Consider the following 17,733-nt stretch of genomic DNA (forward strand, 5'->3'; position numbering starts at 1 on the left):
CCTGCGGCTGCTGAGCCCACAGGGACCCCGGCACAAAGTGCCTGATGGCAACAGTCAGCTCGGGGGCGAGTCTGACCCAATGCATTTAGGAGCACCCGGATTAGAGCGTTAGCGTGCGATTCTAGGTTTACATAACACCACCAAAGGATTTTGGCAGAAACAATTGGTATTAGGAAGGAAAACGAAGCATCAGGAACAGCCGGCAGAGCAAAGAGACACCTCTCGCAGCAGCCCCCAGGCTACAAAGAAAATAAACAACCAATGCAACAGAAGCAACACTTGGATAGCAGGGAGGGAGAGGGGAAACCTCTGCAAGAGGAAATGAAACCTGAATCGCAGCTGAGATGAGCAGGGTATTAAGCTTTCCTTTAACACCCCGTCGGACTACACTTGCTGCTTTATTCCATCACTCCAGGCAGCGCTCACACACAGGGAGGGGAGAGCGTCTGGCACAGGGCTCCAAGCTGTGAGGTCTGAGCAGCTCCTGCCCAGCAGCCTCCGGCTCCGCAGACGCTAATTGTGGAGCTCGGTGACACCAGGCAGGGACTCGGGCACCGACGGCGTTGGTTAACGGGCTCCACCGTGGCACCAGGCAAAGCGTCGACACGGACCAGCGTCACGCTTGGAAAGGTTCAATCGCACAAAGTTCGCCTTGGAATTTTTTTACTTAATTTTTTAATTAATTCAGCCTGGGTGTTGCTGGGTTAGGTTAGGAGAGGAAAGGCTGAGGGAGCTGGGGCTCTGGAGCTGGACAAGAGGAGACTGAGGGGTGACTGATTTATGGGGATCAATATGGAAAGGGGGAGTGTCAGGAGGATAGAGCCAGGCTCTTCTGGTGACAACCAGTGACAGGACAAGGGGCAATGGGTGCAAACTGGAACACAGGAGGTTCCACTTAAAGATGAGAAGAAACTTGTTCCTGGTGAGGGTGGCAGAGCCTGGCCCAGGCTGCCCAGGGGGTTGTGGAGTCTCCTTCTGTGCAGACATTCCAACCCGCCTGGACACCTTCCTGTGTAACCTCATCTGGGTGTTCCTGCTCCATGGGGGGATTGCACTGCATGAGCTTTCCAGGGCCCTTCAACCCCTGACATTCTGGGATTCTGTGAAATGCAACAGAAAGCCCAAAGAAGGCTGGAGCTCCCCCTTGGTCTCTCTAGTGGCTCCAGCTCTGGCCAAAGGAATGAGGCCACCAACCTCAGGTGGCCCAGCTGGCCCCCATCCTGCTGTACATGCCACATGCTCAAAGAGCAGGATGACAACCAGCAGCCCTAGTTCACAGCATCCGAGGACATCTGGTCCCTCAGCACTCTGGCCTGGTGACCCAGTGATGGCTCTTCAGAAACCTCTGGATCGCTCAGTCTTCCTGCTATAACTGTGCTAAGCGAGGAGCCCATCTGCTCTCAAGACTTTTTTTTGCCAGGCAGAGGATCCCTCCCAAGCTGGCACCATCCCCATGCTCCTGGCATGATGACAACAGAAAGCCACAGATACAGCAGAACATGCTTCCCGCCTTTGAGCCACCCAAAATTGCCAACCCTAGGGGCAAGTGAGAAGCCCCAGTTGAGCTTCAGAACATGAGAAGACCATTTTACAAGGCCAGATGTTCAAATGTACATTTCCCAGACAATTAACTTAGAGCAGTGCTGGAACTGCACCTGCGGCCTCACGTGCAGCTCGTGGGGGACAGCTCTGGATGGCACGACTTAAATCTAATCAAACTCAGTCCAAATCAGAAAAGTTCCCATGATAAACTTGGGTTTGCCTGTGATACAAGGATCCTGTTTTGCTAATGATTACCTTTAGATCCTGCCTATAACCCCTGAAATTCAGCACTCTGCTCTGGGAGCTTGCAGAGGACCCAACAGTTATACTTGAAATGGGGCATGTTCTCTATCACACAGATTTAGTGCGCAGCACCTCATGTGCACGAAGTTAGCCCTTGGATAATAGCGACACCAAAAAGAAAAGAGGTTTTCAGTCCAGCTGGACATAGCAGGAATATTAAAAAGGGACTGAGTGTGACCCCAGCAGAGCTGGTGACCTCAGAGCAGGGAGGTCCCATGCGTGGGGTGGCATCCCACTGTCACACAGGGCATGGGAATGTGCGAGAGCTGGAGAAGAGGATCATTTTGTACCAGGCTGCCCTTCTTTGCAGCTCGTCACTGATTTCCTCTCCAACTTGCACATTGTGACCTTTCCAGGTGAGAAAGAAGCGTGCACTCCAACAGGAACGGTAACACGCAGGGAGAGGATGCTGGAACCACCTGCAATCCGGACCCTTGCTCCTACAGGATGCGTTTCTAAATCTCAGTCAATACCACATGTTTTCCAAGGAATGAAGCATTTCACATTTTATTAATTCTAACCAAAGCCCTTTTTATTACAAACTTCCTATTTAACATTTGACTGCAGCCAGTGCCACTGAGACTCTCACTGTATCAGAGCAGAAAATCCATGGCTTGCAGTTGGCACAGGCTGTATATTGATATTTTTCTCTCCTGCCATCTCAATCCCAGAAGGTGCTATTGGAATTACTTTAAATACACTTCCAGGGGTCCCTTCCAGCCTAACTTATTTTATGGTTTTAAACATGTATTTGTCTCTGTGCTCTCACACTACTTTGGTACCTCACTTCCACAGATGACTGAAGTTAAGTGCTGTTATTCCCACCAGCGTTTGGCCTCCCACAACAAAAAGCCACTACACACCAACCACCTTCCTTAAGGGATTACAAGTTTATAAAGCTAAAAAAGACCATTTCAGTAATATTTTTCCCCTGTTTCAAAGCCCGTCTCTTAAGTGGAAAAACTGATTTAATATAATTTAAAAAAAAACCTACATTCTGCTCTTATTTAAATCAAATAGCTAAACACGTACCATTTGTCACAGCCACGGCAGAACTGTTTGCAAACAGACGGCCACCCACAATTAATCTGCCACCTTGACACAGAAATGCAGGTTGTCAATTAATTAAAAAACACATGCCACTAGTCTTCAGTTCACTCTATGACCTGCTGTCTTTCCTCCTAGAAGACTCTTTATCTTAAGTGTTGGCAGGGGGGGGCGGAATTATAAAACTAACGGCTAATAATGAAAACATGACTGGTTTTCTTGGCATCTAATAAATGTTGTTCTCGGCTTTAATAGATTTATCAGGTTTAAAACCACCACGTCGCCAACATCCGTTGGGGGTAGAGGGGACCAGGCCGTAATTCCAGTGCAGGTTCCCAAATATCCTGCCTGACCTCACCTTCTGGCTGCTTGGTGGAAGGTTGTTGTGCTGCCTTCAAGGGCTGTTTGAGCTTCAATCAACAACACTTACGGGCGGTAAAGTCTGCCAGGCATTCCCAAAAGTTTGGTGTTTTTAACAGCACGTTCTTCTTCCCCTTTGAAAGCTATTCAGCGACAAGACAGCGCATCAGGGGAAACGTTGCCTCCCTGGGTTTAACACGGACAAAAAGAGCAGGATCCTATCACAGAAACATTTCTCGGTGCTACAAGCCCCACTTTCTGTGGGTCATGTTCCCTCCCAGTTTTTCTTCTTTTTCTACTCCAGATGACATCCATACACATTTTTGCACCCATTGCATAAGGTGGGACAAACCAAGATAATTCAAGATAATTCCCTGGCACCAGGGACTGGAAATCCAGTTCCCTAAAAACATCGTTCTCTCACAGCCAGCATGCTGAGATGGCTCGCCGAATAAAAACCCACTGTTCAAAGAAACAGTCATGAAAAATGAGAACATGAAATGGATCTGAACTGCTATTTTTTCATAGAGAAACATATACTTTTGTTTATTTTTACCTTTATTTATTTGATGACCAGCACCATGTGAGGCCAAGCTCTCTGTTGCCACCAGCTGCCCCATCTCTCCTACACTGGGTCATCCTTCACATTAAAACTGTTTCATCTAAGGGTTTTCAAATGGCTTAACAACTCCTGATGAGCCATCCAGGCTCCACCACCTTCCCATGGAGAGGCAGGAGATGCTCAGGGAATAAACTTCTGGGTAAATCAGCTAGAAAGGTGAAACTCTTTCATAGGTATAAACGTGGAGATCCACGTCTTTGGAAGAGAGAAGCATTTCAGGCTCTGCTTGCACCTCTCCAGGGACCCAGGTCTCCTGCAATGGATGTTCAATGCTTGGGATGGCTCAAATTATTTGGAAAAATAACCCGCAAATGTCTGGGGTGCCCAGAAATGACCCGCTGCTTCTGGAGAAGGAGGCCAGCTCATGGAAAGGAGAAATGGCAGAGCCACAGCACAGCCCGAATCTCCCTATCCCCACCGCAGACAAGCACGGGTTCCAACCTGTAGGCGGGAGGAGATGAAGAAGATGATGAAGAGGAAGATGAGGGTGTTCTCAATAGCTGAGAGGAGGAGCATGGCGCACAGACAGGGAGAAAGGAGATGGAGCCTCCCTGACGAGTCCAGGCGGGAATGGAAGCTCTGAGTCATCGGTAGGTTTAGTGGGAAGAAAAACCCGCTAATGTGATCCAGCTAATCCAATAAAAAAAGAAGTGCCCGTTGCTGCCATTGAGGTGGAACAGGATTCACAGGGAGCCCGGTCCGCAAGGAAAATACAGCCTATGTGACACAGAGGACAGTGGCACGTGTGAAGATGCACATGAGGAGCGGAGAGGAGAAGAGACTCCATGCAGAGCCACCCACCCCGTTCTGCCACCTCCCTTTTCCAGCTCCTGCTAAATCGTGAGATCCTTAGAAACACAGAAAAAACCTGCAGCCAAGAGGCTGGGTCCTATGCCAACAAGAGAAAAAGAAATAAATCTATATTTTAAACACCCGTGCAATCCAGCCTCTGGTGTCCGGGCTATAATTACAGGTCAAGAAACTGCATCAGACCAAGAGTCACCTGATTTCTGCAGATAAGGCTCCTCAGAAGCCACACACGGCAACCAGCATAAACCGATGCTCAAATAATCTTTCCATTATAACAATCACCAGTCCAGGGCCCTAATTTCACACTTACCTAACAGTTACATTCGCCACAGAGCTGAACTGAAATTGCACAGTTGTCGGGAAGAGATTTAATTATATCTGCAGAGGTCAACCAATCTATGCAAAAGATTACAGCGCAGGAGAGAGATTCTGTGGCATAATGCAAAGATTTCGCCTGCAGGCGACGCAGCAGCCAATGCCATTTTTCAAAGGAGAAATGGCATCCATCAGAACAAAACCACCGGAGGGAAACAATAGAAAGAGGGGGGGAAGGGATGCAGATGATTAAAATATTTAAATCTGGTCATATAAGTGCAACACCAGGCAATTCAACACTGGTTTCAATCACTTGTTTTTAAGAGTGGTTTGATGAGTGCTTGTTTCAGTAAGTTTTGGTGTGAGATTTCTCCCCCCTGCAGCTGAACTGTGCATCCCCGAGCACAAGCTTTAATTATACAAAAACGTGTGTGTAAAAATCACAAAGGTGGAACATTAGAGCTCAAACCTCCAATTAGGAGCTAATGGTATCAAAGCTGGAATCACACTAAGACTTCACCCCGACTTCGGCAGCGCAGGGTGAAATATAAAGAACAGGCAGAGAAGGCGGTACCCGGCAGCTTCAGACTGAAGCCTTGCACTCGCGGGATGGAAAATTGCGGAGGAAAACACATTAACAGCACAATAACTTATTTTTAATGTAGAGCTGTTCAGAAAACACAATTATATGCTTCATTTATACTGAAAGATATAACCTAACTTCTGGTTAAAGCATTTAGAGCTCATTTGGAAAAAAAAGCACAACAAAAAACCCCCATATCCCAAACAGATGAGCACAAAGGTAATAGAGGAAAGAGGCCAGGACATGGCATTCCCCCCAGCACCCTCCTGCTCGGCCCGTCCGCACCTCGTGCTCCTCACATGCAGCACAGAGAGATGTGGAGTGAAGGCAGAATGAAAACAGAGGTTTTTCTTCAAATGCTGCAGAAATACCACGATGGTGACAACAACCACTAGGAAAGGAGCCGGCAGTGCCTATTCTTATATCCCAAAAGGGTCCCGGCTGCTCTAGCCCCTGCCCTGGAATGGGCAGCAGCCATGCCCCGCGCCAGCTGTAGGATGCTCTGGTTTATAAATACAATATATTTATAAATACAAATATAAATACAATTTATCAACAGAATATCTTTTCCATTCTGGATGCACAAACTGATGCTGGTGCCTGTTGCAAGCTCAGGATAAGTCCAGAGGTGTTCATGGATTTACCCCGTGCTCATGGTGGTGTAACACACAATATGCTTTGGACCCCTAATGGCCAATGTTCATAGCTGTTTTGAAGCATCATACATAAATTCCTGGAGGTGTTTAAAAAGCAGTTTAGGCGAGGTTCTTAGAGACATGGGTTAGTGCTAGAGCTAGGTTAGGTTATGGTTGGACTTGATGATGCTGAGGGTCTCTTCCAACTGAAATGATCCTATGATTCTATAATTAGAGAAACTTGCAGGATTTTGAAGCTCGAATTTTGGTCTCTTGATGCCTTCTCTACCACAGGGGCTTTTGCAGATCAGGCCCTTAACAAGGTCATTCAGAACTGGCCCCAACAAACACGTTGTTATGTACAAGTCGGATTGATCTTCAAAATATCTCCCGTTGTTCCCAAAACAACCAGATTAAAGCCTCCATCTGCACATACAGAGAGAACAACAATGTCTGTGAATGGATGGACATTCATTATTTAGCTCCCAGTCCCCAATTTAAAGCCCAAGGCAAAATGGATCTTCAAATGCTTTCTGCCCTGCAACCCAACAAAGATCGCTCTGGAGACCGCAGGGTTGTCCCACTGAGCAGCTCAAACACCTTCCAGAAGCCCTCGCTCATATTCAGGGCCTAATAAAGAAGAAATACATAAAAATCCACATTTGCAAATCAACAGCAGCTGCCTGCCAAATGAGAATAAAATAGATCGAAAATTTGCTGGACTTTGTTCTCCATCCAAAGTCCCTCATCTCCAAAGAACGATTTATGCCACTTCAGAACAGAGTCGGCTTCGAAAGCAGAAAAGGAAAAAAATATATTTTATCTTCCAGAATGGCAAAGCAGCTCTGGAATGATGAGAAGAGGCCGTGTTTAGCGCCGCAACGTACGATTTATGGTAAAAGTCAAAACAAAACAGAATGTTCCACAGAAACGCATTTGCTACATCGACCCAGGCTCATAGCAGCAGCTCAGACCCCATTTGGGAAGGGTTCTTAAAAGAAGAGAGCACTGGTTGCAGATTAATACTCATCTCATGGCTAGGAGTTTTTAATTATCCATAATTTATGATGGTGTGTTGGTGAAATAGTTTTTCTCGATTTATCAGCCTAAGAGGCAAAGGCACAGGCTGCGTTTGGAGCTGCGAAGCCATGGAGCCCTGTTAGAAAGGTTTGGCACAAGTTCTGCTGGTGCTGTTGAACCCTACAGAAATGCTACTGGGTTAACAGGATTCCCAGCACGTGTCTCCCATTAACCACCGGAGGTTCCTGAGGACCACGGGCGCTCCTGGTGCCACAGCAATGAGCTTGTTCTGCAAGGATTAGGTATTCCCAGGCTGGGTTCTCCTCCTCCTCATCATCAATCATTACCCTAAGTAGAAATTAGGCATCGCGCTAATGAAGTCTGAGCATCGAAACACCAGAAGCGTTTCGGAAGAATTTATCTTTACATTTATTTCTGCAGGAAGAATAGAGAAAGGTGTTAATCCACTCCTCAAAGTTGCTCATAGGGAGCAGGATTGCTCCTTGGGTATGGCAGCACAGTGTACACTGTGTGAAAGAGCAGGCGGTGCTGTGCTCAGGCAGGGTTCCTGCCATACGCCGCCCTTGTAAAAGCTATTTTGCCTAGGTTAAGGAGGAAAAACTCCCTCCTGTACTTTGTGGACCCACACAATTTAAGATCTGGGAAAATCTGATATATCAGCCAGTATACCAGATCCTGTCGCTAAAGCTCAGCAGAGAGCAGAACGAGCTCCTGTGTTACCAAACTGTATGTGTTTTTCCACAGTTTACTTGTTGAGAAATACAAATGCAAAGAGTCGCCCTAGAGGGGGGGGGAAATACCCCACATTTTCACAAAGCTACTCAAGGGACATGAAAATACCCCACCAAAGACCAACCCTATGTGGTACATGAACATGCTGCCTCTCCACACAGCACCATCACAACCCCCAGGCTGAAGCCAGACCCCGTGAACGCTTCACTTCCCCAGCAAGGGAGCAGGAGGAGGGTCTGCAGCAGGGAAAAGGGACAGAGAGGACAGAAAAAGGGGCTTTAGACCCAGACTTAAAAGGCGAATCCAAAATGGAGGTAGGTGCACCCTTCAGCAGGGCTCAGGTGGCCAGCAACAGAGACGGGTGCCACAGTTTGGACAAGGGCTCCTCACAGAGATGGTCCCACTTCCAGCTGAACCTCCCCAGCCCCTTGTGGCCACCACACAGACACAACCTAATGCACAAGAGGTGTTTGTGTTTCTTCTGTGCAGCCCAACGATGGAGCAGGTCCTGGGTCCGGGAAGGAGGTGAGGGGCTGGCACCCCGGCGTGGGAAACGCTTGGTGCCATGTGCCCCGGGGAGGCTGTCGGGTGGCTCTGGGAAGGTGTCGCTCCTTATCACCCCTGCACAATGGGCTGAGCCTGGGACAACCCTAAAACTCCTGCCAAGGAGCATCAGTCTGCGAGCAGCAGCACTGGGGAGGTTGGGTTCTCTTCCCATGGCATGCGGGGTCACCCGTGATGGAGACTGGTTTACATGGGGAGCCCTTTTTTCCCAGCTTTGACGCCACCAGCATGCCCAGTGCATAAAAACTCCTCACCAAATGCAGCCAGGAGAGGTGTAGGCTCCTTCTCACTCTGCCTGCCGGGGTGTGAGGGACCCTGCTGTCCATCCATGGGTGTCCCCACCACCAGTCCCTGCCACTGGCCAGACCTTCAAGGGTGAACAAGAACGCTCCAGAAGGAGTTAAAGCACAACTGTCCCCTTTCTGGGGAGGCCTCAGCTGAACATACGCTCCCATTTCATCATCCCTCTAAACATCTTTTAGAAATGGAAATGCTGATAACTCAATAGGCATCTCTGTAGCTGCAAAGAGAAATTGTGACTTACTGCAGCGCGCAGGCGAGATCGGAGACCTCACGGTAACAATATCGTGTTCAGTAAGTGCACAAAACAATTACATTAACATTTCAGGATGCTCTGGGCTAAAGCGCATCTCCCCGGCAAGCTCACCGGGCGATGGGCGCATGGGCAGAGCTCTGCCGCGCTCTCAGCGAGTTATTTATACACGGTTACACTGCGCACTCCTTCATGGCTTCTCTGCCTTCCCCCCCCCCAAATAAATAAATAAACAAAGCAGCCCTTTGGGAGAAAAAACAGCTGAACCTGAACAAAACACGCGCTTTGAATCAAAGGGCTTTAAAGCCCCTCTGTAAACTTGGTGAAGCAGGAGGACAGTGAAGAGCCTGTAAGGGCTCCTTGCCCGGGCTCCTCCTAGAGCTGGATTTTATCTGGGGTATCTGCAAGAACTACTGGAAGAACTTCTGATTTTTCCACTCCACCCTCCTCTGTAGCTTTTTAAAGTGGAAACGTTTAGAGGCAGACACTAAGCCCAGCTTGGGGCTGAGCCACCAGCAATGGCCAGGAGCGATGGGCTTGGGATCAGGTGAGCTTTTGGAGCTTCCCAGAGGGTCCCGGGTGGCTGTGACGAAGCTGATGTGCTCAGACCACGCTCTCCATAGCGGGCACAAGAGAACAGAGTGCCAGTGGCGATCTCCAGCCACACGCCGCCCCACACTGACTGGAAACGTTCCCTGAAGCAAAGCAAAAAAGAAAAGCAGCAGGCGATACGGCCACCTGCTCTGCACACTGGGCCGTGTTTGAATGCTGAAGTTACCAACCATTATACCTGCATTCGACCAGGAAAGCAAAGTCAACCCATTTCATCTCTGGCTTCATTCCAGCAGCCTCATCCCCCAGACAAACGTGCACCGCTGCACATACGCAAATGACATTTGATAACTCAGAAAAGAAAAGAAGAAGGAAAAAAATGAAGCCTTGAATATGAGAAAAGGGTAAGACTTCCTTTCTTCCTCCTGCTGCATTGAGCTCCTCTGTAGCAGAGCCAACAGCAGCATCTGGTGGCAGCGGTCAGCACCCGGGGTGCTCCCCTCCAGCGTCCCATCCACCCTGCCCAGCACCCACTGGTTCTCCCCGGCTGTGCTTGCTGGGCACCCAGAACAGGCAACTTCCTCCAGCCTTCCTGCCCGCAGCACCGCAAGGACCCACGGATCAATTGCGACCGCCTAATCCGGGACTAATCTCAGGGATTCAGGCCACGGATGAGCTGTCGACGCGGGGCCCCGCACACCCCAAGGCTCAGGGACGCCAGGACCGCGCAGCCCCGCAAGGGCCTGCAGCACTGCCTGCGTGACCGTGAGCCCCAGCTCCCACAAGGAAAACTGGTAGGCAAACTAAGTAATCTTCGCATTTAACAACTTCTTGGTAAAATCGAGTTGGTAAAGCCGGCAGGATTCGGGGGTTGCCGCAGTTCCCAGCGGCACACACTCGCATGATCCCAGACTTTTGCACCCTTTATCGGCTGACGTTTTGGCAGCATGGATGACCTGCTCCCAGGTGACCCATCTCTTGTTATTATTATATGATCATATTTAGCATTTTAAAAGCAATGGTAATAATAATAAAACGGTTTGAAACTAGCAGTACATGGATGTAAAAGAAATTAATTTGTTTCAGCATAATCAGGCATCTCAAAATAAATGAAAGCTATTAGGTTTGCTACAACTTAATAAAAAGAGATAAATAAGCCAAATGACAAAGAACAGTTAAATACATATGTTGATACATAAAGATGAATTTGTTGAATCTGGGAAGCCACACAGGTTTCCCTTTGCTTCTTTCTGAGTTTGATCCTAAATTATCACAACAGCGAGATGAGCCAAGGGCATCCTGAGCTGCAGTCCCAACACAGGAGAGCATTTTCTCCCTTTATTAACTTTTTTTCACTGCAATTATCCGAATTTAGCCCACCAGGACGCCGCCCGGGTTATGTCTCGGAGCTCATCGCGCCTGATCTGATCTCCCTCCAAACGCGCTCGCCTCCTACGGCTTTGTTGCCGAAACATCAGCGCTATTTACCTACAGGAAATCGACACTCGCAGAGAATTATTTATCCCTGAAGTACAGCATCTATCCCCTTCGCTTTGCTTTCTCTCGGAGGAAGGAAATTTCCTACAGCACCTCCGGCGCTCTCAAATATCCCCCTGCGGATCCCTCTCTCGTTACAAGAGGAGGGTGCTTTGCTTTGCAGCCGCAGCAAGCGGCGAAAATGTAGGTTAGGGAGCTTTCCCCGCCGTGCTGCGGGTCCTGGGGAGCACATACACATCCCCAAACCCGGGCTGGGTGCTGCGCTCCACGGGAGCATCGGTGCCGGGGGAGCGCAGGCGGGTGGGTGCCTGAGCCGGGGGACGGAGCCGCAGCCCGCGCTCGGGAGGTGCCGGCGACCCCGGCCAAGCGGCTCCGCAGCCTTGCGAGAAGGTGCAAACCGCCACAGCAAACAACAACAACAACAAAAAGTGCCCGACAACAACCACAACAACAAAACCCCCACGTATAGCGCTTCGGGCCAAACACTGCCGCAGGGAAAACATTCAATAAACCCATCGCTCCAAACGAACACGCAAACAAACAGCCCCAAAGTGCTGCGCTCACCCCAGAGCGTTTCTCTCCCGGCCGAGACCGCTTCCAGCCTGCCCCGCCGAGCAGCGCCCCGGCCCCGGGCTCCCCCCGCCCCGCAGCTCCGCTCGCCCCGCCGGGGAGCGCGCCGGGGCCGGTGCCGGGGCGGCCCGAGGACCCGACGGTTCTTCCCCGCGCCGCTTCCAGACCACTTTCAAAATTCCCTCCCGCAGGACCCGGGAGCCGCCGGCACGTTCCTTTCTCCCCCCGCCGCCCCCTCTCCGCGGAGAAGTTGCGGGACGCACCGAGCGGAGCCGCCCGAGCAGCCCCGCCGAGCCCCGCCGCCCCCCGCATCCCCCCCCCACGCCGCACGGTACCTTGTTGCAGTGATAATAATCCAGCGGCCCGAGGCAAGTGGGGTCAGCGCCGGGCAGGGAGCCCACGGCGGTGGGGGCGGAGGGGTAAAACCGAACGTCCATGCCGGGGCTGCGGGCGGCGGCAGGCGGGGGCTCCAGCGGGCATGGACCCGGCTGCGGCGGCGGCGGTGCCTCTGGCGCGGGGGGCGGGGAGAGGGAAGAAGGGCGGGCGGGCGGGCGGCAGGGGGGGCGGGCGGCGGCCCCCGGCCCGCCCCGCTCCGCGCCGCCCCGTGCCGGGGCCGCTATTGTTCGCGGCGGGGCCGGGCGGCTCCCCCCGGCGGCCGGGCCACTCCCACCCCACCGCCAGGACTGGCGGGTGCTAGGGCAACTCGGGGCAGTGCGGCTGGAGCCCCCGCTCCGGGGGTGCCTGGTACGGGAGGACAGCGGGACGCCCACCCTCTCCCCCATCCCCAGCCCAGCCGGGGAGGGGAAAGCTGCAACAGCCGCCGAAAGACCGGCACAGCGGGTGCGACACCGGTTCCTGCCCCCAGCCCTCACCGAAACACCGTGCTCGGTTTCACCCTCCCCCCGCCACAGGACAGTGCCACGCAGCCTTCTTTTCCCCGTTCACAGTGCCCACCTCCTGAAGAAAATGCCTTGCTCCTCCCGATCCACCCCAAGTACGACTCCCCACACCAAGACCTCGCTTCTGAAAGGCCTGTGTCTCCCCATGTGCTCTCCCACCCGGGGAGAAAAGTCGGTCTAAGCCTCAGACGCTGGTGTTGGCTTCCTGCTCCCCAAGGCGTGGAGACCTACAGCCACCCCGCTTTCTACACCGCTCCATCTTGACAGACCCTGCACTGGAGGGGCAGCATCCACCCATGGCCCAGCAGACACTCTCCCTCCCTGCCACCCCCTCTGACCCCTCAGGGACTGCGGCTTGCAGAGCAGAAAGCCCAAATCCAGCAGGTGTGGAGGGAGGATGCTCGGAGGCGAACAGCCCTGGGACGTGTGGGATCACCCCCGTTTTCCACCACACCGAGGGCTCCACGCGCTCCCGCTCCCTTCTGCGCACCTCACAACGGGCCACTTGGGAAAACAGCCCGGTGGAAGATAACGCTCTATATGGACCATTTTTGCAGTCTGTTATTCTATTCCCAGGTACAGCAAGTTACCACAGTCAATCCAGATGCTCACAGACAGCCAGGACAGGGCTGACAGAGTCAGGTTTTTCGGCAAATTTCTGATGGAAATGTTTTGTTTTTAACGTCATGACTATGAAGGCACAGCTGCAACACGCACCCTCCAGGACTCTCTGTAGCTGGAAAACTGTGCTAAACAAATGTTGAGTTCTTCCATAAGCCTCTTCGATTGCAAGAGCGTGGCCAACTCCTGCCAGACTCAGGAGGGGGGACACAGGCTGGGATTTCGAGGGAATGCCAGCTCTGCAAATTGAGCGATTATGTAAAAATCATCACTCTCGTTTAAATTAAAAAGAAGCTTTTAGCCCTTGTGATGGTAGAAAAAAAAATGATCTGAGGATAAAAATTGATTTGGGCACAAAAACTACTTCATGTTTATTATTATTATTATTATTTTTCAAACTATTATTTTTCTGGAGGATCAGCATTGATCCGTCTGTGTTTAACAATGAAGCAGGTCAGCTTGCGGGAGTTCTCTGGGAGTTGAGATGCTCTGAGGGCTCCCGGCTTTATAGAGACATAGAATATTCTGCATTAAACTTTGAAGCTCTATGTTCAACTGATCCACACTCTCCCTGATCTGCACGCAGCCAGAACGGGCTGATTTTCCTCCCTTTTTCAGCAAATACCGAACTGACATGTCAAATTATTACAGCTTCATTATTTTTGTAAAACCCTCTCAAGTACGGTGACGAGTATATTATGAAGTATAAATAATTAAAACTAAACGAGAGTTGTCAAAATAATGGAACAAAGTGTATTTTATGATGCATTATTCTGGCTTGTTTATCCACAAAATTCAGTAATTAGTAAGCAGCCTCTGAATCGTTAGTATGAATTAGCAAGGTTTTACTGTATTATTATCTTTATTAATTATCATAATTATTATATTTCATATATTGTGGAGGCAATGCTAGCAGCTTTACAGTTATGCCTGGATTGGCTTTTTCACTTAAAGCAGGATTTAATTCTGTTGTTTCCTACAAAAATTAACACATTTCGTCACCAAACTTGCAGCCCAATTCCTTTCCAGTGCCTGAGACACCACAGCAGGGCCATTCAAACCATTTTAAAAGCTCGTCTTTCCCAAACGAAGTGTTTTCTTAATGCCTCCTCAGATCCCTGGAGCACAAGATTTACAACAATCAGCCCTGTCAAACTTTGCACATTCGTCTGCCGTCGTTAGACCTCAAACAGAGACTGATTTGAAAAACCCGTCGTCACAAAGTGTTATTGCTATTAATATCCATAAATGCCTTTTTCCTTTTTTTTTTTTTTCTGATATACGCCAAGAGAAGCTGGCAGAGGAAACGCTCTCCATCAAACAAATGTTCTTACAGCTCACCTCGGCTCTTTGGCGTTTCTACTCGTTGGGCTGCCAGGAGAAGACAACCCGCTGGAGCTGAGCAATGCTCGTCTTCCCGGGCAATGACTTGTCACCAGGGGCCTCCAGCTCTGTGCTGGGAACACCTGCTTGGGTTTGCCATGAGTTCAGGAAGCCTCCAACTTGTACCTGTTCTTACATCCTTCCTCAACCTGTTTTTACCCATGTTTCAAGGTGTTTTGTCCCTCCATGGAGCAAGTGAGGGTCTACGAGGACATGCAGATTAATCTGAGCTCCTGCTTTTCTCTAGCACTTTGGTTTCCCTCTCACAGAATCACAGAATATTTAGGGATTGGAAGGGGCCTGGAAAGCTCATCCAGTGCAATCCCCCCATGGAGCAGGAACACCCAGATGAGGTTACACAGGAAGGTGTCCAGGCGGGTTGGAATGTCTGCAGAGAAGGAGACTCCACAACCCCCCTGGGCAGCCTGGGCCAGGGCTCTCTGCACAGGACCAACCTTGTACAACCTCCCCCCACCAAGGCAGAGGGATTAATGGTGCAGAGCTTCTTCCTGGCAGGCGTACAACACACGGTACCTTTTACCCAAGCAGCATGGGCTTCCCAGACTGCCCCAAGAGGACTCTGCAAAGGTACAACCGGTACTGGCCAGGTTTGGGATGAAGATGACTCCAAAGAGCCCTCATGCCCTTGGAAGGTCTCTCTTTGGGACTTCTGTCATCCAAGTGGAGGGAACTGATTTAATTCAGGCACCTACTAGGATTTTCTCAAGTACGGGAATCTCCCGTTCATGAGTTTGAATGCAGGTATCTAAATTCCACCCAGACCCCACTTTTTGGTATCTGTCCCATCTCTGAGTCTTTCCCAGCAGGTCAGAGAGAAAGGGCTGGTGATGGCAGAAAGAATGCTGAGCATCCCTGGAAAACCCAGCTCTCCAGAGTCATTGGGACAGGGGGATGTTGAGCCTCATGGTGACAACATGCTTGTTCTCTCCTAGGGATGCCCACATGGGACAGGTCTCACCTGCCAGCCCCAAAGACCCAACTCACTTCACATTAGGTGTCACCAGCTGAGCACGGAGCATCCCAGCAGTGCAAAGAATTGCAGGGATCAGCCCACGCTCCCACTGTTGGCACAAACATAACCTGCAGGCATAATGCAGGTCAGTCAGACCGCAAAGCTCTCACTGCAAGGAGAGCTAGGGCAGAGGAAAATCAAGGGAAAGATGTTACAGACCCTTGGCAGAGCTTCCACTTGACTCGATGGATCAGCTGTTGATTAGCAAAACATGCCCTGGATCCACAAACGAGTCAAGACCTTGTGTTTTGGCCAGGCATCAAAAGGTGAGATGGATGGTCCAGGGTGGCTGAAGGGACAGCAAAGGGACAGCAAAGCCAGTGGCACCTCCTCAGCAGCAGCGTTCATAGAGCCGAGCCGCTAAACACAGCCATGAAAAGATGCTGTTCTTGTCATTCTTTTCACAACTGACTCCTCACAAACCCCAAATGTCTGTAGTTGCTTTGGCTAGGTCATTGAAAGAGAAGCTCCAAACATGACAGCTCACATTTCACGCCCAACGTTAGCCCTGGAACAGAAACAGCACAGGATGATTATCTCAGCAATCCCATTTAAGCCACACAGACTCCTCACAAAGGAGAGAAAACTCTACAGTATTTCTAAATATTGGGCTAAACCTGAACAATCATCATTTCAAAGGCACCTTTTAGTAGCAGGAAAAACTGTCTGAATCTCAGTTTCATTCTTTGTTTCAGAGTCGTCCTCCTCCTTTAGACACACCACCTAAAATGCAGGCTGAAATGATTTTCAAAATAATTTAGCACAATGCAGTTTATTACTTTAAAATGCTGATATCATTTTTCCACTGTATTATGCAGCTATATTTTGACATTTTAGTCTTATCCCCAGCTTGTGCTTGAGAACTATTTAATTCAGAGCTACACTCCTCATTCCTGCTAGGAAATATATAGATCTCTAAACGTTCAGGAGTTTCATTGGTCATAAAAATGCTGAACAAATGGATAAACCCAATTGCCAATAAACACAATGCAAATGTGTACATTAAAATGCAATGAAATTGGATTAATTAAATCCACATTGCGTCTGGATTTACATGTAATACAAAACAAAATTAAATGCAGCTCAAGAGCTTCCTATTACTTTAAAACGAGTCTGATTGAATGCACGTTCCTTTACCTGCGTGGGCGCTGGGTCAGGAACTGTGCAAGTAAATAGAAACATCCACAATGTAGATAAGCTTGATTTGACCCACAAATCAAGGTTATGAATTTGGCATTTCATGTCATTTAAAATCTAATGTAGAACTGCATCTCTTTGCAAACAAAACAGATGGTATTAGGCCTTCTTTTTGGCATTGGGATTTGGTACCTGTCCAAAAACTCTTCTTGACATCCTTTAAATGCAGCTATTTAACCACCTGTCACTTTGCTTTAGATGCCCATTGAATTTCTGACAGGAAAAACATTATTTTGTCTACACATTATTTCGTGACACAAGGAATGTAGCACATATACAGCAAAGTTTACACATTGTGTGAAAATCTATTTAAAGAAGAGGAGAGTTGTTACATGCTACTAAGGCAATTACTCTGTAATTAATGTCATTGATAGGATAAAACATTCCAGAAACCCAAATATAACAAAACACAACAAGCTGAAACATGACACAGAAGCATTAAGGATACTTGCACATCAACTTACATTGTTCTTCTACCCAAGAGAAAATACCTGTTCTTCTTTGGTCAGGTACCAAACTGGCTGACGCTTATAAGCAAATAATTTTCCCTTGGTGATATCTCCATTAACACGAATATACTGAACGCAAAAATCCAAATACTGTAAAATATATCAGCAAGTTTCTTCCCATGTTCAAGGTGGTTCAAGTGCTTGGATACCTTGATACATCAAACTCCATCCCTCCTCGCAGGGTATTACCCAAATGGAGCTGCGGGTCAGCGGAACCCATAAGATCCTCACCTGACTTTCTTTTCATGAAATGGCAAATGTAGCGAACATAGCTGCACCAATTACCGAATTGTTTAACTCGGTGAGGAGATTTGGCAGCAGAGGGCAAGAACCTCAGTGGAATGGCTCAGGTCTTTGCGAGGTGA

The 17,733-nt window shown here is 49.4% G+C and overlaps 1 protein-coding gene across 2 annotated transcripts in view; it reads right to left on the reverse strand.

Moving 5' to 3' along the window:
* The window catches only part of TOX2 (TOX high mobility group box family member 2), a 137,250-nt gene extending 124,992 nt beyond the window's left edge, over positions 1-12,258 (reverse strand). Inside the window, exon 1 of one of the 2 annotated variants that reach the window (XM_065031840.1) lies at positions 12,062-12,258. In XM_065031840.1, the coding sequence (XP_064887912.1) occupies positions 12,062-12,163 (102 nt within the window). In that variant the 5' untranslated portion in view covers positions 12,164-12,258. The other variant, XM_065031842.1, reaches the window with a different exon arrangement.
* Positions 12,259-17,733: the final 5,475 nt, after the last annotated feature.

This window comes from Columba livia, chromosome 16 (assembly GCF_036013475.1).
Source record: "Columba livia isolate bColLiv1 breed racing homer chromosome 16, bColLiv1.pat.W.v2, whole genome shotgun sequence".
Lineage (NCBI taxonomy): Eukaryota > Metazoa > Chordata > Aves > Columbiformes > Columbidae > Columba > Columba livia.